General features: G+C 44.1%; 1 protein-coding gene across 1 annotated transcript in view; it reads left to right on the top strand.

The window, feature by feature from the left end:
* LOC141162639 (uncharacterized) overlaps window positions 1-23,077 on the top strand; it is a 35,124-nt gene extending 12,047 nt beyond the window's left edge. The window contains exons 2-5 of the mRNA XM_073648931.1: window positions 4,084-4,413; window positions 5,843-5,963; window positions 13,497-13,570; window positions 19,576-23,077. Of these exons, the coding sequence (XP_073505032.1) occupies window positions 4,089-4,413; window positions 5,843-5,963; window positions 13,497-13,570; window positions 19,576-19,943 (888 nt within the window). The 5' untranslated portion in view covers window positions 4,084-4,088 and the 3' untranslated portion in view covers window positions 19,944-23,077. The remainder of the gene's footprint in view (window positions 1-4,083; window positions 4,414-5,842; window positions 5,964-13,496; window positions 13,571-19,575) is intronic.
* Window positions 23,078-23,896: the final 819 nt, after the last annotated feature.

Below are 23,896 nucleotides of genomic sequence, written 5' to 3'. Positions count from 1 at the left end.
TCCCAATGCGTTTGCCTATGCAGTGAATGCAAGGGTTGCCGAAAATTGCGAGGCACTCTAATGACCCTTGGAAGAGATGTGGAGGTCAGAGGGCGTCCTGAAAACAATGTTCCCATTATTAGGAAGTGGGTCTCCCATAGTGTTGGCCTATGCAGTGAATACAAGAGAAAATAGCCAAAATCAGGAAGCTATACCCATGTGTGGGTGTGAAAAGGTGCATGGGAATACACCTAAAAAAAAAAGACACTGGATTTGAGTTTATGTTACGCTGCTATCATTCGGTGGTGTTGAGAAGTCTGGCCCAATCCAGCCCTTGTTCATTTTTATAAGAGTCAGCCTGTCAGCATTTTCAGTTGACAGGCGGATGCGCTTATCAGTTATAATTCCACCAGCGGCACTAAAAACCCACTCTGATAAAACGCTGGGGGCAGGGCAGGCCAGGACCTCCAAGGCATAGAGAGCCAGTTCATTCCACGTGTCCAGCTTGGATGCCCAATGATTAAAAGGCACAGAGGAATCACGGAGGACGTTGGTACGGTCGTCAAGGTACTCCGTCAGCATCTTCCCAAACTTTGCACTCCTTATGAGAATACCCCGCGCCTCAGGGCCTGTGCGATGGGAGGGTCTGAGAAAATTCTCCCAGAACTTTGACATTGTTCCCCTGCCTCTGCTAGATTGAAGTTGTGTCTCTCTCACCTATAGTCCTAAGTTGTCCAACGAACTGTGACCTCAGTTTTCAGATGGGAATTTTTTAATGGTGTCACAAGAAGGGTCTTCTGGTACGTAACATAAACTCAGCCATGCGTGCCAGACTAACAGGCAAGACTTCCGTGTCCTCACCAAGAGGACGACTGACCATACTTTCCTCCTCCTCCTCTCTGTCCTCAGGCCATCCACGCTGAACAGATGGTACGACTGTTGTGCAGGTAGTACCGTCTATAGTGCATGAAACTAGCTCCTGTTCTTCGTCCTCCTCCTCCTCTTCCTCATAGTCACCCAATCCACGTTGGAATGAGATGAGGCTGGGATGTGTGTAATCACCCTGTATGGTTCTTTGCTCCATCTCATCATGCTCCGCCTGCAATGCATCCTCTTTGATTGTGAGCAGAGAGAGTTTCAGAATATAGAGAAGCGGGATGGTGACGCTAATTATGGTGTCATCGCCGCTCACCATCTTGGTGGACTCTACAAAGTATTGGAGGATGGTACATACTGTATGTCTGACATCCATGTCCACTCCTGAGGTCTTATGTGTGGAGTCTGAACTGAATACTGACGGCCTTGTTGATGCTGGTACTCAACAACTGCCCTCTTCTGCTCACAAATCCTTCCCAATATCTGCAGTGTAGAGTTCCAACGTATGGGGACATCACACACCAGTCTGTGAGCCGGAAGCTGCAAACACTGCTGAAACACGGCAAGGGTGGCGGAAGCTGTAGGTAACTTTCTAAAATGGGTTCACAGGCGGCGTACTTTAACAAGCAGATCCGGCAGCTCCGGGTAGGATTTGAGAAACCGCTGAACCACAAGGTTAAGCACATGGGCCAGGCATGGTACGTGTGTGAGCTCGCCTCAGAGCCGCCACCAGGTTCTGGCCATTGTCACATATGACCATGCCTGGCTGTAGGTTCAGTGGTTTCAGCCACGGATCTGCCTGCTCTTTCAGAGCTGTCCACAACTCTTCAGCATTGTGCGGTTTGTCACCTAAGCATATTAGCTTCAGCACAGCCTGTTGCCGCTTGGCTGAGGCAATGCTGCAGTGCTTCCAGCTTGTGACTGATGTGGTCATTTTAGAGATGGAGGCTGAAGAGGAGGAGGCTGAGGAGGATGAGGTGCAGGAGCTGTAGACTGTGGGGACAACCCTGATTGACCTAGGGCCAGCAATCCTTGGCGTCGGGATGACATGTTCTGTCCCAAGGTTTGACTGGGTCCCAGCTTCCACTATGTTAACCCAGAGAGACGTCAGCGAGATGTACCGTCCCTGCCCACAAGCACTTGTCCACGTGTCCGTGGTTAGGTGGACTTTCCCGGTAACTGTGTTGTTGAGGGCACGGCTAATGTTTTGGGACAGGTGCTCATGTAATGCGGGGATGGCACACTGGGAGAAATAGTGGGGGCTGGGGACCGCGTGCCGAGGGACGGCAGCCGGAATCAGGTTGCAGAATGCTTCCATCTCTACGAGCCTAAAAGGCAACATTTCGAACGCAAGAAGTCACTAAATGTGGGAATTTAGTACAGTGGGGGCGTTGGCTGCGTATTTGCGCTTGCGTTAAAAGGACTGTGGTATGGACACCTGAACGCTGTGCTGGGACAAGGACTTGGACATGCTTCCTGATGCTGCTACTTGAGAGTGTGCAATGACAGGTGCAGGGCAGGAGGCATCTTCGCATGCACCATGGACAGGGGATTGGCTTGCATGCACAACAGCGGAAGAAGCAGCGGTGCCATCAGCAGACACTGTTCATGGACCCTGGGGTTCGACCCACAAAGATGGGTGCTTTGCTGCCATGTGCCTGATCATGCTGGTGGTGGTCAGGCTGGTAGTTTTGGCACCTCTGCTGATGCTGGCCTGGCAGGTGGTGCAAATGGCATTTTTGGGGTTATTGGCAGAGTCTTTAAAAAACAACCAGACTCGGGAAGACCTAACAGTTGTACTGGCAACTTCCTTCGTGTTGGTGTTGGTGCCTTCTGTCTGTGGCCGCCACACTGCTTCTTCCTGCCTGTTGGGGTGCTCTGCCTCCCTCCCTTTGTGTGCTGCTGTACTCGCTCTGCATGTCTTCCTGCCAGGTTGGGTCAGTTACTGTATCATCCACCACCTCTTCTTCCACTTCCGCACCCTGGTCCTCTTTCTGACTTTCTGGCAATTGTGTCTCATCATTGTCCACCTCTTGTGACACTTTCCCACCGTCACCTTCATGTGACTGTGGCTGCTCAAATATTTGGGCATCGCTACATGCGATCTCCTCTTGCCCCGCTTCAAGTGGACCGGGTGAGAGGCCCGAATCTATAAATGGGAAAGTGAACAGCTCTTCGGAGTGTCCAAGTGTGGGATCAGTTTCCTCCGGGCACTCGGCATGGTGGGAGGAAGGAGGATCAGGGTGAGGAATATGCAGTTCAGACTCACAGCTACTGAGACTTGACCGTGTGGAAGACAGGGTGGTGGTGGTGGCTAAGTGACTGGAAGCATTATCAGCTATCAAATCAACAACCTTTTGACACTGCTCTGGGTTCAATAGTGGTGTGCTGCGGTCCCCTAGAATATCTGCATGTTGATTGGCTCTGTAAAGAGCGCCAAACATGCAGGAAGGGGACCTGAGCATCCGCCCGAGCATCTCGCAAGTACTCAGCGAGGTAGGACAGGACAGGTAGGGCGATGCCTCAATAATTCCTGACCTGCACCCACCATGCTGATTATAATCTCAATGTCCCTATATTTCTTCGCCAGTACTCAAATATTAACTACCACAGTGCCCTTATATGTCACAGTGTGCACCCACATAAAGGCACCTACTACAATGCAGCTATAATTCCCAGCCAGCACCCACTTAAGGTCAGCTATCACAGTGCTTTGCCTTCATAATTCCCAGTCAACACACCCATAAGGGCAGCAACTACAGTGCCCCTAAATGTCACATCCCCATAATGGTATCTACCGAAGTGCATCTATAATTCCTAGTCACCACCCTCTTAATCGCAACACCACATTGCCCAATAATTCCAGACCAGCACCATAAAGCAGCAACCACCACAGTACCTGTATAATTTTCGCCTAACCAACCATTCCGGTAACGAGTTCAGTGTCCTTGTATTTCTTGACTAGCACCCAAATGACAGTAGCTACCACAGAAAAATCATAATTCCCAGTCAACACCCCTAGAATGGCAGACACCACACTACCCTTACATTTTCTAGCCATTACCTCCAGCTTACCTTTTTGTGCTTGACTGCGAGTACATGGCCACCAACTGACAAGATTCCAAAAAAGATGGTTAATTCTAATTTAGAATTAGTTGTTTCAAGTCACAGTTGATTAATTAATGCTTTAACGGATTTTCTTCCTGATGGATCTCGCTTATTCAGCAGGGAATATGGGAGACGTGGATCTAAAACAGAGGATCCTGAACTACCAGTTGCAAGGCTCCAGCTTAGGAGATCTTGGCTACACACGTATCCTGCTCCAATTTTGTGGACTTGCCGGTCATGGCAAATCCTCACTCATCAACTCCTTCATTTATACTTTAAATGGTGGAAAGTTCTCAGCATCTGCCCCGGTGGCCCCAGCAGAGCAGAGTTCAGGTGGATTTACTACAAAGCGATTACCATATGAGCTTACTGGCATCATCACACTGGTGGATAATCGAGGATTTGGCAAAACAGACAGCTTTGAGAGAGAAGAAGTTTATAGTCAGATGGGTAAGTCCTTCACTAGAAGACTACAGAGAGGTAGTTTATAAGTTTGGTATTGAAAAGTCTGTGGATCCAGGTAGGTGTCCGTGCAACTGGACAGTCCTCAACACACTAGCAGTGAGCGGATGTTTGGTACAGGTTCAAGTTCTCCACTTGTATCAAGTATCACGGATTTGCATATGGTACCAAACAAGAAGTAAAGGTAAAAAGTCTAATTATTAATGCACAGCAAAAACCAGAACACAAGTCCAAAAGGTACGAGTGCTCAAGAGTAGGAAACCAGCACCATAAATAAGCATTGTTAGAGATTTTACATTGAGTCAGTTTGAAATGCTTTGCACTGACTCTTTGTGATGGCCACCATCATTAATCGTGGTACTACTGATGGTCCAAAATCCTGACTAAGGAACTATAGGAAAAGTTTTATTGAGTTAATTATTGTTACTCCTTATCATAGTTGTATAGGGAAAATATATATTCTTGTACCGTGTTAGCCAGTAGATAGAAAAATATTTGCATCAGATCTTTTTCTTGAAATTCCTCTCAGTTTCTTGATCCCATTACATAAGACGTTGGGACAATGTCTTAAGACCTGGTTCTGATCGTAGTTGCACTTGACTAGGGATTACTGTGGATCAAGCTCAGAACCGATATACAGGCATTTAGAAAGGTGAATGGATGAATTCACAACTATGATAGAAAAATATTTCGATTTGAGAGTCCTCAGTGGTTGATACCTTTTAATGTCTAACTGAAAAGATGGTAACAAATTGCAAGCTTTCGAGACCACTCAGGTCTCTTCATCAGGCATAGTATAACACAAAATCTGAAGAGTCACATATTTATACACAATAGGATACAGAAATAATGCAATAGATGAGACAGGTGATGAAAAGCAGAGCTATTTTGGAAGAGCTAAACAGTTCTGGATATAAATATTTTAGCAGTTAATAGATAAGGGGTGTGAAGGTTTTATTGTCCTGTGAGTATATCTGCCTGATGAAGAGACCTGAGTAGTCTGGAAAGCTTGCAATCTGTTACCATCTTTTCAGTTAGACATTAAAAGGTATCAACCACTGAGAACTCTCAAATCTAAATATTTTTCTATCATAGTTGTGAATTCATCCATTCACATTTCTAAATGCCTGTATATCGATTCTGAGCTTGATCCACAGTAATCTCTAGTCAAGGGCAACTACGATCAGAACCAGGTCTTAAGACATTGTCCCAACGTCTTATGTAATGGGATCAAGAAACTGAGAGGAATTTCAACAAAGAGATCTGACGCAATCCCACAGAAGATCAGGAGTAATGATGGCCCGATCTTGGGACTGGTGGTCGCCACAGCTCTCGGATGTTCCTAATTTCAATGTGGTAAAAGCTGTGATTAGAATGTAACTTGTGTTTTTTGGGTAATTTCTTCTTTATTTTCCAGCAAACCTCCAATTCCTAAATGAAGATGTGAAATGGGAATGGTCCTATGAGAAGAGAATGAAGTTTGTCACCTCTGCTAAACAAAACTTTAATGATCTGCTGGTGCCTATATATGTCCGCAGGTGACGATCATACAATTACAGATTTACCACAAGTTCCAATAGTTCATAAAACTAATTTATATTTCAACCCAAATTACAGATCTTTCTCTGCAAATCTTAATACCAATACAATTCACTGAGAATTTGTTATGCTTTGCTTATATGTAACATGTTCTGCAGCGCTTTACAGACATTATCGGCACTGTCCCCATTGGGGCTCACAATCTACATTCCCTATCAGCATGTCTTTGGAGTGTGGGAGGAAACCGGAGAACCTGGAGGAAACCCACGCAAACACAGGGAGAACATACAAACTCCTTGAAGATGTTGTCCTTGGTGACAATTGAACCCAGAACCCAAAGGCTGCAAGGCTGCAGTGCTAACCACTGAGCCACCCTATATAAAGTACAGTGCTAACTAGTGATGAGCGAGCACTAAAATGCTCGGGTGCTCGTTGCTCGGGTTGAGCACATTGGAATACTCGGGTGCTCGGTCGGAGTAACGAGCACAATGTAAGTCTTTCGGAAACTCGAGCATTTTTTACAGGCGGCTCCCCCCGGTGGTCTGCAGAGGGCCTAAAAATTGCCCAAATCGATGGGAACAGTGCTCAAATGACATGGGAACAGCATTGGGAAGACCCCTGGAAGCATTTCTGACCCCCAGGTCACTGCTGTCAACAATGTGGTCAGAGTATTACACCACTTTTACGGACTCACAATAAAACATACAAAAACGAAACCAAAATGGATTTTCCTGGGAAATATGCTAAGGAACATCCTTTCCAGGGTAATGACTTGTATATAAGGCAAAATAAATAACCAAAAACAAAAATACTCCTCCACACCTTGAGCTATGTTCACAAGTAGCGTTTTTGATGCGTTTTTGCACTTTTGCATTGCTTTCAACCAAGACAAATGCATTCACCAGGAAATGGAATTTTAACATTTTACAACCTTATCTGGCCATGTGGTGTGTGACACATCATCAGACACATGCATACAGTGCTGAAAAGACATGGGAACAGCATGGGGAACACCTCTGGAAGCATCTCTGACTCCCAGTTCACTGCCTAAAAGTGTGCCCATCATAAGTGATCCTTGGCGCATGCGAAGATGCCTCCCGCCATGCATCTGTCATTGCAGACTTGCAACAAACACTGTCCACGTCCTTGTCCCAGTGCAGCGTTCAGTTGTCCCTGCCCCATTCCTTGGAAAGCTAGCGCAAGTATGCAGCCAGCCACCCACCCACCCACAGGCTGCAATACTATACTTCTAAATTTTTGACAGCTGCTTGCACTTGAAATGTGGCCTTTCAGGCTCGTGGAGGCAGAAGCTGTCCACAACCTCATGCCGGCGGTGGCCGGGTGTCCATACTCGGTCCCCAGCCGCCACTCTTTCTCCCGGTGTCGTCTCCGCCTTCCACAAGCACGGGTTCCACAATATTACTCGTGCCCTCCCCAGTGCACTTACTGGGAAGGGCCGCCTAACCACAAACACGTGGACAGGTGAATGTGGCCAGGGACGGTACGGAGCGAGTCCACAGCTTTTTTTGGTGAGTTGTATTTAGCTCGGTAAAAGGACTGGCATAGAGGGAAACCGGATCTACCCTGGGTGTCATTTCTCCCAGGAAGTCCTGTAATGCAGCTTGTCGCAGAAGCAATGGCAGCTCGTCCAACATCAACTCGCACTTCTCGGTGGTGCTTTGACACACAAACATCTTTCTTTGCGCATTTAATTTCATGACTACAGAGTTGGACAATGACCTGATCTGCAATGCGGTTTGAGAAATAACATGTATAAGCATGGCCGATGCACATTAAAAAAGCAGCCATGGAGTGTCCGGGAACCTTCCCCCACACTTTTCTTAGCCAGGTTTGCTTCTCGGCAGGGTTGGACGGTCCCACCAGAGAATCCTCTGGTGTGCCTTGGCTTCTACCTCAGGAGAGTTCATGATAGAACTAACTTCGCAGCTGCTATGGGGCTCTTGATCGGGGGAGAAAGGTTAGCCCTCAGAATCAAATCCTCTGGTGGGCACAATGTTTTTCAATCTGAAACAGCTTCTCAGTGGAAGTTGTATTTCACCACATCCATATTCTTTAGCTCAGTGAAAGGACTGGCATAGAGGGAAACCATATCTACCCCAGCTGTCATTTCTCCGTCACCAGGTTCCGCCCATTGTCACACACGACCATGCCTGGCTGTATGTTCTGCGGTGAGAGCCACAGATCTGGCTGCTGTGTTACAGCTTTCAACAACTCTGCAGCGCTGGGCGGTTTGTCATCTAAGCATTAAGCATGTTATCTTCAGCACAGCCTGTTGCCACTTGGCCAAGGCAGTGCTGCAGTGCTGTCAGCTTGCGACTGATGTGGTCATTTCGGAGATGGAGGAGGAGGTGCAGGAGCTGAACAATGTGATTACATTGAGGTTAAATTGGTGACGCTGTTTTTTATACTAAATAAAGATCCTATTGTTTTGTTTTGTTTTGCGTTATTTTTTAAGATAAATGCATTCACCGGGAAATGTCATTTTAAGTACATTTTACAACATTATCTGGCAATGTGGTGTGTGACATCATCAGACACATCCTGTTTTATTTATGATGGAGGGACTCTGAAAGTCATAAAGCCTATTTTTATAGGGACATCAGACGGCCCTTACTATTCTTAAAAGGCCAGCAGTTGGCCCTCACTATTGTTACCCTGTGCCTCAGGGCCTGTGCGATGGGAGGGTCTGAGAAAACTCTCCCAGAACTTTGACAGTGTTCCCCTGCCTCTGCTGGATTGAAGTTGTGTCTCTCACCTGTACTCCTTGGTTGTCCAACGAACTATGACCTCTGCCATCAGTGTTTTCAGATGGAAATTTTTTTAATAGTTCCGCAACAAGGGCCTTCTGGTACGGCCCCTTTTTTGTACACCTGTCCGCCTCAGGAATAAGAGATATAAAGTTCTCCTTGTAGCGTGGGTCCAGAAGTGTTACCAACCAGTAATGACTGTCACCCAAAATTTTGAGAACACGAGGGTCATGGGAAAGGCAGCATAACATAAACTCAGCCATGCGTAGCAGACTGCTAACAGGAAAGACTTTTGTGTCCTCACCAAGAGGATGACTGATCATTGCTCTCCTCCTCCTCTTCCTCCTCATCTCTGTCCTCTAGCCATCCACGCTGAACAGACGGTATGACAGTTGTGCAGGTAGTACCGTCTATAGCGCATAAAACTAGCTCCTGTTCTTCCTCCTCCTCCTTCTCCTCCTCATTGTCACCCAACCCACATTGCGATGAGATGAGGCTTGGCTATGTGTAATCACCCGGTATGGTTTCTTGCTCCATCTCATCGTGCTCCGCCTGCAATGCATCCTCTTTGATTGTGAGCAGAGAGCATTTCAGAAGACAGAGAAGTGGGATGGTGACGCTAATTATGGCGTCATCGCCGCTCACCATCTTGGTGGAGTCCTCAAAGTTTTGGAGAATGGTACATATGTCTGACATCCATGTCCACTCCTGAGGTCTTATGTGTGGAGTCTGAACTGAATACCGACGGCCTTGTTGATGCTGGTACTCAACAACTGCCCTCTTCTGCTCACAAATCCTTCCCAACATCTGCAGTGTAGAGTTCCTATGCGTGGGGACATCACATACTAGTCTGTGAGCCGGAAGCTGCAAACGCTGCTGAAACACGGCAAGGGCGGTGGAAGCTGTAGGTGACTTTCTAAAATGGGCACACAGGCGGCGTACTTTAACAAGCAGATCCAGCAGCTCCGGGTAGGATTTGAGAAACTGCTGAACCACGAGGTTAAGCACATGGGCCAGGCATGTGTGAGCTCGCCTCGCCTCAGAGCCACCATTGTCACACACGACCATGCTTGGCTGTAGGTTCAGCAGTGTGAGCCACAGATCTGCCTGCTTTTTCAGAGCTGTCCACAACTCTTCAGCATTGTGCGGTTTGTCACCTAAGCATATTAGCTTCAGCACAGCCTGTTGCCGCTTTGCCAAGGCAGTGCTGCAGTGCTTCCAGCTTGTGACTGATGTGGTCATTTCGGAGATGGAGGCTGAAGAGGAGGAGGAGGCTGAGGAGGATGAGGTGCAGGAGCTGTAGACCATGGGGGCAACCCTTATTGACCTAGGGCCCGCAATCCTCGGCGTCAAGAGGACGTGTTCCATCCCAAGGTCCGACTGGGTCCCAGCTTCCACTATGTTAACCCAGAGTGCCATCAGCGAGATGTACCATCCCTGCCCACAAGCACTTGTCCACATCTCCGTGGTTAGGTGGTCTTTCCCAGTAACTGCGTTGTTAAGGACATGGTTAATGTTTTGGGACACGTGCTCATGTAATGTGGGGACGGCACACCGGGAGATATAGTGGCAGCTGGGGACCGGGTACCGAGGTACAGCAACCGCCATCAGGTTGCGGAAAGCTTCTGTCTCCACGAGCCTAAAAGGCAACATTTCGAGAGCAAGCATTCGCAAAATGTGTGAATTTAGTAGTGTGGCCTGTGGGGCGTTGGTTGCTTATTTGTGCTTACGTTCCAAGGACTGGGGTAGGGACAACTCAACGCTGCTTATGGTGCTAGTTGAGAGTGTGCAACGACACGTGCAGAATGGGAGGCATCTTCGCATGCGCCATGGACAGGGGATTGGCGTGCATGCACAACAGCGGAAGAAGCAGCGGTGTCACCCGCAGACACTGTATCTGGATCCTGGTGTTTGGGCCACAAAGTGGGGTGCTTTGCTGCCATGTGCCTGATCATGCTGGTGGTGGTCAGTCTGCTTGTTTTGCTACCCCTGCTGATGCTGGCCTGGCAGGTGGCACAAATGGCTCTTTTTGGGGTTATCTGCAGAGTCTTTAAAAAACAACCAAACTTGGGAAGACCTAACAGTTGTACTGGCAACTTCCGTGGTGTTGGCATTACAGGAACTCTTTCTTGCCTTCTGTCTGCGGCCACCACACTGCTTCTTCCTGCCTGTTGGGGTGCTCTTCCTCCCTCCCCCTGTGTGCTGCTGTCCATGCTCTGCATGTCCCCCTGCCAGGTTGGGTCAGTTACTATATTATCCACCACCCCATTTTCCACTTCCACACCCTGGTCCTCCTCCTGACTTTCTGGCAATTGTGTCTTATCATCATCATCCACCGTTGAGACAGTAACTTTTCCACTGTTGCCTTCGTGTGACCGTGGCTGCTCAAATATTTGGGCATCGCTACACGCGTCGTTCTCCTCTGGCCGGGCGAGAGGCCTGAATCTACAAATGGAAAAGTGAACAGCTCTTCAGAGTGTCCAAGTGTGGGATCAGTTGTCTCTGGGTACTTGGCATGGTGGGAGGAAGGAGGATCAGGGTGAGGAATATGCGGTCCAGACTCACAGCTACTGAGACTTGACGGCGTGGAAGACAGGGTGGTGGTGGCAAAGTGACTGGAAGCATTATCTACTATCCAACCAATAACCTTTTGACACTGCTCTGTGTTCAATAGTGGTGTTCTGCGGTCCCCTAGTAATTGGGACAGGAAGGTCAAGCGACAAGATGAGGGTGTTTGTTGTGGCACAATTTCAGCTTGCCCACATCCTCTGCATGCACCATTACCATCACATCCACTTCCCCGTCCCGTGCCACGCGCCTTGCCCATTTTAAATGGAGGACAATATTTTCCACCTTCACTACAAATGTCTGGATTTGAAACGCAGTTATATGTGACACGTCTGACGGAAAACTACGGTTTTAAATAGCGGAACTGTAGGTAACTATTCTTCACAGCGACCTTGTGTGAATAGCTTCACCGACACACTGCAACAAAATGGAAAAGGAGGCGAATGTTTTCGACGTTCACTACAAATTTCTGGATTTTTATCGCTGTAATATGGAAAAGATCTGGCTGCATTCTGCTAACAAGCAAATGGAGCAGAAAAATTGCATACTCTGGATTGTTTTTTAAGCAAATAATCAGGATTAAGATGAAAAAAAAATTAGCCCTGGACCCTGATATCTGGGACTATGTCTACAAATAATAGCAGGATCAGTCAGAACGTGCAATGGACCCTCTTGTGCTGTATCATGCACTGCAGTCTGCCGCATACACTGCCTCCTGCTATCACCACTGAATATATGCAGCTGGATTAGTCCTCAGAAGGACTGTTAGTTCCGTTGGATCTACATTACAGACCAAAAGTTTGGACACACCTTCTGATTTAAAGATTTTTCTGTATTTTCATGACTATGAAAATTGTACATTCACACTGAAGGCATCAAAACTATGAATTAACACATGTGGAATTATATACTTAACAAAAAAGTGTGAAACAACTGAAAATATGTCTTATATTCTAGATTCTTCAAAGTAGCCACCTTTTGCTTTGATGACTGCTTTGCACACTCTTGGCATTCTCTTGATGAGCTTCAAGAGGTAGTCACCGGAAATGGTCTTCACTTCACAGGTGTGCCCTGTCAGGTTTAATAAGTGGGATTTCTTGCCTTATAAATGGGGTTGGGACCATCAGTTGTGTTGTGCAGAAGTCTGGTGGATACACAGCTGATAGTCCTACTGAATAGACTGTTAGAATTTGTATTATGGCGAGAAAAAAGCAGCTAAGTAAAGAAAAACGAGTGGCCATCATTACTTTAAGAAATGAAGGTCAGTCAGTCCGAAAACTTTGAACGTGTCCCCAAGTGCAGTTGCAAAAACCATCAAGCGCTACAAGGAAACTGGCTCACATGAGGACCGCCCCAGGAAAGGAAGACCAAGGAAAGAATGCCAAGAGTGTGCAAAGCAGTCATCAAAGCAAAAGGTGGCTACTGTGAAGAACCTAGAATATAAGACATATTTTCAGTTGTTTCACACTTTTTTGTTAAGTATATAATTCCACATGTGGTAATTCATAGTTTTGATGCCTTCAGTGTGAATGTACAAGTTTCATAGTCAGGAAAATACAGAAAAATCTTTAAATGACAAGGTGTGTCCAAACTTTTGGCCTGTACTGTATATAGTGCTAACATATTCCACAGCGCTTTACAATTCACAGATATTAAGGGCACTGTCCCCATTGGAGCTCACAATCTAGATTCCCTATCAGTCTTTGGAGAGTGGGAGGACACCGGAGAACCCGGAGGAAACCCACGCAAACACGGGGAGAACATACAAACTCCTTGCAGATGTTGTCCTTGGTGGCAATTGAACCCAGAACCCCAAGGCTGCAGTGCTAACCACTGAGCCATCCTATATAAAGCACAGTGCTAACAGTCTGAATTTACAATGTACACATTCTAATAAGAACAAGGAACACCATTGCATGAGCAGGGATGTGTAATCTTTTGACTAATCCTGTATGTCTATGACAAAAGTTTGATTTATCTCATGTAATATTTTGCTGACATATTCTCTCCAGTGTTCGTATACAGAATAATGGAGGCAATCATTATAGGAAACTAAGTGTTACACAGTGCCCCCCACTGCAGCCGCCGGGGAGTCTCAGCTATATGAGAATATTCACTATAAATCCTCTAATAGTGTCTGCCTCCATGCAAGTCTACGGTAACAGCTTCACGATCCTCTTTCTTATCATTCTACAGCGCATGGGAACAAATTCAGGCAGCGGAGAAAGATGAAATTTTGGAGTTTCTACAAAAAGTTAAAGAAATCACAGGTAAGAAAATTAATTATCTAATATAGATAACAATGCAGGAAGCTGTGGTGTATACAACATGTTCACGTGTAGAGAGAAGAATCGTAACCTGCTATCCAGATGTCCCTAGGATAATATGAAACATCACAAAATTACATTATCAAATTGCAAACTGGCCTCCATAACTGGAAGGGTTCTGATCCAAAATTACATCCTGTATTATACTCCAGAGCTGTACTCACTATTCTGCTGGTTTAGTCACTGTGTACATACATTACATTACTGATCCTGAGTTACATCCTGTATTATACTCCAGAGCTGCACTCACTATTCTGCTGGTGCAGTCACCGTGTACATACATTACATTACTGATCCTGAGTTACATCCTGTATTATACTCCAGAGCTGCACTCACTATTCTGCTGGTGCAGTCACTGTGTACATACATTACATTACTGATCCTTAGTTACATCCTGTATTATACTCCAGAGCTGCACTCACTATTCTGCTGGTGCAGTCACTGTGTACATACATTACATTACTGATCCTGAGTTACATCCTGTATTATACTCCAGAGCTGCACTCACTATTCTGCTGGTGCAGTCACTGTGTACATACATTACATTACTGATCCTGAGTTACCTCCTGTATTATACTCCAGTGCTGCACTCACTATTCTGCTGGTGCAGTCACTGTGTACATACATTACATTACTGATCCTGAGTTACCTCCTGGATTATACTCCAGAGCTACACTCACTATTCTGCTGGTGCAGTCACTGTGTACATACATTACATTACTGATCCCAAGTTACATCCTGTATTATACTCCAGAGCTGCACTCACTATTCTGCTGGTGCAGTCACTGTGTACATACATTACATTACTGATCCTGAGTTACATCCTGTATTATACTCCAGAGCTGCACTCACTATTCTGCTGGTGTAGTCACCGTGTACATACATTACATTACTGATCCTGAGTTACATCCTGTATTATACTCCAGAGCTGCGCTCACTATTCTGCTGGTGCAGTCACTGTGTACATACATTACATTACTGATCCTGAGTTACATCCTGTATTATACCCCAGAGCTGCACTCACTATTCTGCTGGTGCAGTCACTGTGTACATACATTACATTACTGATCCTGAGTTACATCCTGTATTATACTCCAGAGCTGCACTCACTATTCTGCTGGTGCAGTCACTGTGTACATACATTACATTACTGATCCTGAGTTATATCCTGTATTATACTCCAGAGCTGCACTCACTATTCTGCTGGTGCAGTCACTGTGTACATACACTACATTACTGATCCTGAGTTACATCCTGTATTATACCCCAGAGCTGCACTCACTATTCTGCTGCTGCAGTCACTGTGTACATACATTACATTACTGATCCTGAGTTACATCCTGTATTATACCCCAGAGCTGCACTCACTATTCTGCTGGTGCAGTCACTGTGTACATACATTACATTACTGATCCTGAGTTACATCCTGTATTATACCCCAGAGCTGCACTCACTATTCTGCTGCTGCAGTCACTGTGTACATACATTACATTACTGATCCTGAGTTACATCCTGTATTATACTCCAGAGCTGCACTCACTATTCTGCTGGTGCAGTCACTGTGTACATACATTACATTACTGATCCTGAGTTACATCCTGTATTATACCCCAGAGCTGCTCTCACTATTCTGCTGGTGCAGTCACTGTGTACATACATTACATTACTGATCCTGAGTTACATCCTGTATTATACTCCAGAGCTGCACTCACTATTCTGCTGGTGCAGTCACTGTGTACATACATTGCATTACTGATCCTGAGTTACATCCTGTATTATACTCCAGAGCTGCACTCACTATTCTGCTGGTGCAGTCACTGTGTACATACATTACATTACTGATCCTGAGTTACATCCTGTATTATACTCCAGAGCTGCACTCACTATTCTGCTGGTGCAGTCACTGTGTACATACATTACATTACAGATCCTGAGTTACATCCTGTATTATACTCCAGAGCTGCACTCACTATTCTGCTGGTGCAGTCACTGTGTACATACATTACATTACTGATCCTGAGTTACATCCTGTATTATACTCCAGAGCTGCACTCACTATTCTGCTGGTGCAGTCACTATGTACATACATTACATTACTGATCCTGAGTTACATCCTGTATTATACTCCAGAGCTGCACTCACTATTCTGCTGGTTCAGTCACTGTGTACATACATTACATTACTGATCCTGAGTTACCTCCTGTATTATACTCCAGAGCTGCACTCACTATTCTGCTGGTGCAGTCACTGTGTTCATACATTACATTACTGATCCTGAGTTACATCCTGTATTATACTCCAGAGCTGCACTCACTATTGTGCTGGTGCAGTCACTGTGTACATACATTACATTACTGATCCTGAGTTACCTCCTGTATTATACCCCAGAGCTGCACTCACTATTCTGCTGGTGCAGTCACTGTGTACATACATTACATTACTGATCCTGAGTTACCTCCTGTATTATACTCCAGAGCTGCACTCACTATTCTGCTGGTGCAGTCACTGTGTACATACATTACATTACTGATCCTGAGTTACATCCTGTATTATACTCCAGAGCTGCACTCACTATTCTGCTGGTGCAGTCACTGTGTTCATACATTACATTACTGATCCTGAGTTACATCCTGTATTATACTCCAGAGCTGCACTCACTATTGTGCTGGTGCAGTCACTGTGTACATACATTACATTACTGATCCTGAGTTACCTCCTGTATTATACCCCAGAGCTGCACTCACTATTCTGCTGGTGCAGTCACTGTGTACATACATTACATTACTGATCCTGAGTTACCTCCTGTATTATACTCCAGAGCTGCACTCACTATTCTGCTGGTGCAGTCACTGTGTACATACATTACATTACTGATCCTGAGTTACATCCTGTATTATACTCCAGAGCTGCACTCACTATTGTGCTGGTGCAGTCACTGTGTACATACATTACATTACTGATCCTGAGTTACATCCTGTATTATACCCCAGAGCTGCACTCACTATTCTGCTGGTGCAGTCACTGTGTACATACATTACATTACTGATCCTGAGTTACATCCTGTATTATACCCCAGAGCTGCACTCACTATTCTGCTGGTGCAGTCACTGTGTACATACATTACTTTACTGATCCTGAGTTACATCCTGTATTATACTGCAGAGCTGCACTCACTATTCTGCTGGTGCAGTCACTGTGTACATACATTACATTACTGATCCTGAGTTACATCCTGTATTATACTCCAGAGCTGCACTCACTATTCTGCTGGTGCAGTCACTGTGTACATACATTACATTACTGATCCTGAGTTACATCCTGTATTATACTCCAGAGCTGCACTCACTATTCTGCTGGTGCAGTCACTGTGTACATACATTACATTACTGATCCTGAGTTACATCCTGTATTATACTCCAGAGCTGCACTCACTATTCTGCTGGTGCAGTCACTGTGTACATACATTACATTACTGATCCTGAGTTACATCCTGTATTATACTGCAGAGCTGCACTCACTATTCTGCTGGTGCAGTCACTGTGTACATACATTACATTACTGATCCTGAGTTACCTCCTGTATTATACTCCAGAGCTGCACTCACTATTCTGCTGGTGCAGTCACTGTGTTCATACATTACATTACTGATCCTGAGTTACATCCTGTATTATACTCCAGAGCTGCACTCACTATTGTGCTGGTGCAGTCACTGTGTACATACATTACATTACTGATCCTGAGTTACATCCTGTATTATACTCCAGAGCTGCACTCCCTATTCTGCTGGTGCAGTCACTGTGTACATACATTACATTACTGATCCTGAGTTACATCCTGTATTATACTCCAGAGCTGCACTCCCTATTCTGCTGGTGCAGTCACTGTGTACATACATTACATTACTGATCCTGAGTTACCTCCTGTATTATACCCCAGAGCTGCACTCACCATTCTGCTGGTGCAGTCACTGTGTACATACATTACATTACTGATCCTGAGTTACCTCCTGTATTATACTCCAGAGCTGCACTCACTATTCTGCTGGTGCAGTCACTGTGTACATACATTACATTACTGATCCTGAGTTACATCCTGTATTATACTCCAGAGCTGCACTCACTATTGTGCTGGTGCAGTCACTGTGTACATACATTACATTACTGATCCTGAGTTACATCCTGTATTATACCCCAGAGCTGCACTCACTATTCTGCTGGTGCAGTCACTGTGTACATACATTACATTACTGATCCTGAGTTACATCCTGTATTATACCCCAGAGCTGCACTCACTATTCTGCTGGTGCAGTCACTGTGTACATACATTACATTACTGATCCTGAGTTACATCCTGTATTATACTGCAGAGCTGCACTCACTATTCTGCTGGTGCAGTCACTGTGTACATACATTACATTACTGATCCTGAGTTACCTCCTGTATTATACTCCAGAGCTGCACTCACTATTCTGCTGGTGCAGTCACTGTGTACATACATTACATTACTGATCCTGAGTTACCTCCTGTATTATACTCCAGAGCTGCACTCACTATTCTGCTGGTGCAGTCACTGTGTTCATACATTACATTACTGATCCTGAGTTACATCCTGTATTATACTCCAGAGCTGCACTCACTATTGTGCTGGTGCAGTCACTGTGTACATACATTACATTACTGATCCTGAGTTACCTCCTGTATTATACCCCAGAGCTGCACTCACTATTCTGCTGGTGCAGTCACTGTGTACATACATTACATTACTGATCCTGAGTTACCTCCTGTATTATACTCCAGAGCTGCACTCACTATTCTGCTGGTGCAGTCACTGTGTACATACATTACATTACTGATCCTGAGTTACATCCTGTATTATACTCCAGAGCTGCACTCACTATTGTGCTGGTGCAGTCACTGTGTACATACATTACATTACTGATCCTGAGTTACATCTTGTATTATACCCCAGAGCTGCACTCACTATTCTGCTGGTGCAGTCACTGTGTACATACATTACATTACTGATCCTGAGTTACATCCTGTATTATACCCCAGAGCTGCACTCACTATTCTGCTGGTGCAGTCACTGTGTACATACATTACATTACTGATCCTGAGTTACATCCTGTATTATACTTCAGAGCTGCACTCACTATTCTGCTGGTGCAGTCACTGTGTACATACATTACATTACTGATCCTGAGTTACATCCTGTATTATACTCCAGAGCTGCACTCACTATTCTGCTGGTGCAGTCACTGTGTACCTACATTACATTACTGATCCTGAGTTACATCCTGTATTATACTCCAGAGCTGCACTCACTATTCTGCTGGTGCAGTCACTGTGTACATACATTACATTACTGATCCTGAGTTACATCCTGTATTATACTCCAGAGCTGCACTCACTATTCTGCTGGTGCAGTCACTGTGTACATACATTACATTACTGATCCTGAGTTACATCCTGTATTATACTGCAGAGCTGCACTCACTATTCTGCTGGTGCAGTCACTGTGTACATACATTACATTACTGATCCTGAGTTACATCCTGTATTATACTCCAGAGCTGCACTCACTTTTCTGCTGGTGCAATCACTGTGTACATACATTACATTACTGATCCTGTACTGATCCTGAGTTACATCCTGTATTATACTCCAGAGCTGCACTCACTATTCTGCTGGTGCAGTCACTGTGTACATACATTACATTACTGATCCTGAGTTACATCCTGTATTATACTACAGAGCTGCACTCACTATTCTGCTGGTGCAGTCACTATGTACATAGACTAATTTACTTTTCCTATACTGATCCTGAGTTATCTCCTTTATTGTCCTTCAGAGCTGCACTCACTTTTCAGTCTCTGGCGTTTAGTATACTGTGTGTAGTATTGAGAATTTGCGTCAGTATTGGGTCTTTTTCCTTTTTCTCCCCTCTAGATTTCCTCCCATTCATTGTTATTACTAACAAGTTATGTGGTGATGTTAAAACGCTGCGTTCCCAGTTTCAGCAGATGGGCATGGAGAAAATATTTGAGGTGGAAAATTATACAGCAGAAAATCATGTGAAGTCTCCTGAAAAGGAAAAAACCTTTCTCACCATCCTGAAAGAAATTCTGGATTATGTGGATTTTGTAGCCCAGAAGGTCGTACCCACAATGGAGGAGCCAGAGAAGGAGCATAAAAAACGGGTCGACATGTTACTGATGGTGGCGCATGAGAATGACCTCCAAAGACAAAAGAAAAAATGGCTAGCCGAGAATATCCAACCTGTAAAGAAAGCTGGACGAAGATGTAATGTCATGTAGAGCAACTCAACAGATGCTAAAAAAAAAGCCAAATCTAGTCCAAAATCCACAGGAACATCCGCATCAAAAATGTACAATCCACAGGAACATCCGCATCAAAAATATACAATCCACAGGAACATCCGCATCAAAAATGTACAATCCACAGGAACATCCGCATCAAAAATGTACAATCCACAGCAGCGATATTCCAAAAATAAGGGAAAAAAATGTGCGCTGATTGCAGCCGGCGCTCAAGGGGACAAAGAATCAGAGAGATAAGATCAGGGACATAACAAGAATTGTTTCACTAGTTTTTTTATTGTTCCAAAAAACATCCCAACAGTTAGAAGATTGTTCTCACGTTATAGCGTGACATGTCCATACATCACGACATAGGAAATCTAATTACTCCCCTCCTGGGGTTAGAGCCATGGCTCCACCACCTCTCCATTCCTACATTTGTAACAGAAACCTTAATATGATTTCTTGGCTCCTCTCTCTGGAGCGTCGCCCCGTCCACCCCGGGCACAAATCTCCTGGAGGAACATCTCTTACATGCTGGGCTCCTGTCATTCATGTGTAAACGGCCTGAAGAAGGAGCCGCTGTGCTCTGAAAGCTGCAAACAAAACCTCCAAGGCTAGAAGAGGATCACTCCTAGAACATAACAAAGGGATCACTCCTAGAACATAACAAAGGGATCACTACTAGAACATAACAAAGGGATCACTCCTAGAACATAACAAAGGGATCACTCCTAGAACATAACAAAGGGATCACTCCTGGAACATAACAAAGGGATCACTCCTAGAGCAAAGCAAAGGGATCACTCCTAGAACATAACAAAGGGATCACTCCTAGAACAAAACAAAGGGATCACTCCTAGAACATAACAAAGGGATCACTACTAGAACATAACAAAGGGATCACTCCTAGAACATAACAAAGGGATCACTCCTAGAACATAATAAAGGGATCACTCCTACAGAAGAACATAATAAAGGAATCACTCCTCGAACATAATAAAGGGATCACTCCAACAGAAGAACATAATAAAGGAATCACTCCTCGAACATAATAAAGGGATCACTCCTAGAACATAATAAAGGGATCACTCCTACAGTAGAACATAATAAAGGAATCACTCCTAGAAAATAATAAAGGGATCACTCCTAGAACATAATAAAGGGATCACTCCTACAGTAGAACATAATAAAGGGATCACTCCTAGAGCATAATAAAGGGATCACTCCTAGAACATAATAAAGGGATCACTCCTGGAACATAATAAATGGATCACTCCTAGAACATAATAAAGGGATCACTCCTACAGTAGAACATAATAAAGGGATCACTCCTAGAACATAATAAAGGGATCACTCCTACAGTAGAACATAATAAAGGGATCACTCCTAGAACATAATAAAGGGATCACTCCTAGAACATAATAAAGGGATCACTCCTACAGAAGAACATAATAAAGGAATCACTCCTCGAACATAATAAAGGGATCACTCCTAGAACATAATAAAGGGATCACTCCTACAGTAGAACATAATAAAGGAATCACTCCTAGAAAATAATAAAGGGATCACTCCTAGAACATAATAAAGGGATCACTCCTACAGTAGAACATAATAAAGGGATCACTCCTAGAGCATAATAAAGGGATCACTCCTAGAACATAATAAAGGGATCACTCCTGGAACATAATAAATGGATCACTCCTAGAACATAATAAAGGGATCACTCCTACAGTAGAACATAATAAAGGGATCACTCCTAGAACATAATAAAGGGATCACTCCTACAGTAGAACATAATAAAGGGATCACTCCTAGAACATAATAAAGGGATCACTCCTAGAACATAATAAAGGGATCACTCCTACAGTAGAACATAATAAAGGGATCACTCCTAGAACATAATAAAGGAATCACTCCTAGAACATAATAAAGGGATCACTCCTGGAACATAATAAAGGGATCACTCCTAGAACATAATAAAGGGATCACTCCTACAGTAGAACATAATAAAGGGATCACTGCTAGAACATAATAAAGGGATCACTCCTACAGTAGAACATAATAAAGGAATCACTCCTAGAAAATAATAAAGGGATCACTCCTAGAACATAATAAAGGGATCACTGCTACAGTAGAACATAATAAAGGGATCACTCCCAGAGCATAATAAAGGGATCACTCCTAGAACATGATAAAGGGATCACTCCTGGAACATAATAAAGGGATCACTCCTAGAACATAATAAAGGGATCACTCCTACAGTAGAACATAATAAAGGGATCACTCCTAGAACATAATAAAGGGATCACTCCTACAATAGAACATAATAAAGGGATCACTGCTAGAACATAATAAAGGGATCACTCCTAGAAAATAATAAAGGGATCACTCCTAGAACATAACAAAGGGATCACTCCTAGAACATAACAAAGGGATCACTCCTAGAACACAATAAAGGGATCACTCCTAGAACACAATAAAGGGATTACTCCTAGAACACAATAAAGGGATCACTCCTAGAACATAATAAAGGGATTATTCCTAGAACATAATAAAGGGATCACTCCTAGAACATAATAAAGGGATCACTCCTAGAACATAATAAAGGGATCACTCCTAGAATATAATAAAGGGATCACTCCTAGAACATAATAAAGGGATTATTCCTAGAATATAATAAAGGGATCACTCCTAGAAGACTTTTGTCATTTTTGGGTATTTACATGGATTTTTTGGGCTCACACGGTAGCACAACCTCATTCTTTCTTGTACATCTTGCTACATTGGAAACATGTTGCTGTTTGAGGTTGGTGTCATCGTTCTCGTCCCGGATTCTCTTTCTCTCTTCGTGATCTGACATCGCTTCCCACATATGACACGTTGCATTCGGTGAATTCCACAATATAAATCAGGTTTTATTTCATTTTGAATTGTAAACTTCTCTGCACTTTCTGTTGTAATCGCACATTTTGCAGGGATGGGCCGTCTGGTGCCACATTTATAAGCCTTTCTTATGTAACAATGTCTTTGCATGTGGAATGGAAACAAGATCATTTGTTGCCTTTCTTGATACCTATATCAATTATTGATTTTAGCCTTGCGTCTTCATTAAAGATGAATGGACATATTGCTGACTGTCGTCTATATATAATGGCTAAAAGGGACCTGTCACAAGATCAAAGTGTCCAGTTTTTGCTTTTATTTTATTCCTGATCCCCTGAGGATTCCGTTTTTTTTTTGTTTGTTGTTTTTATAATCCATCATCCGGTTACGAAGATACGAAACCTTATTTCGTATAATTTTTATGTATTTTACAAGGGGGCGAGACTCACAAGGTAATTATGCCATAGGGATGAGTGAGCGCTCAATTTTTATTACATTTTTATAAAAAAAAATTGCAAATTTCAATGTAATTTATGAAGGAAGCAAGAACTGCCAAAAATTAGGTGAAAGAAGGACTCAGATACACCCTGTATTAGACATAAAGGAGGGCCTCATACACACTCTGTCCAAATTGCCATTTAGTGGAACTCCTAGGCTCATAACGGCTATGTACTAAGTGTAAAGCCTGCCAAAAATTCCAAGTAGGGTCATCCATTCACCCTTGAAGGCACCAACTTTAGTGCCTCATTCAAATTTTAAGAAAGTATAGTTGTGGTACTTCTACACCCATAAAGACTTTGCACACAGTGCAAAGCCAGCAAAAATGATAAAGAGGGCCATCCATACAACATTGAAGGCACCAAGTGGAGGGCCTCATAAAAAAATAGATGTGGTACATCTAAACTTATAAAGGCTTTGCACTGTGTGCACAGCCAGAAAAAAATGATAAGGAGGGTCATCCATACACCCTTGAAGGCAACAACTGGAGGACCTCATTCAAATATTGAAGATTATAAACACTTAATGTGCTGCTGCCATCTGGTGGCGTGGAAAAGTCTAATCCA

This window comes from Phyllobates terribilis, unplaced genomic scaffold (genome assembly GCF_046119375.1).
Source record: "Phyllobates terribilis strain yellow unplaced genomic scaffold, ASM4611937v1 Scaffold_9__5_contigs__length_417890890, whole genome shotgun sequence".
NCBI lineage: Eukaryota > Metazoa > Chordata > Amphibia > Anura > Dendrobatidae > Phyllobates > Phyllobates terribilis.
This window is presented reverse-complemented; position numbering and strand designations above follow the sequence as displayed.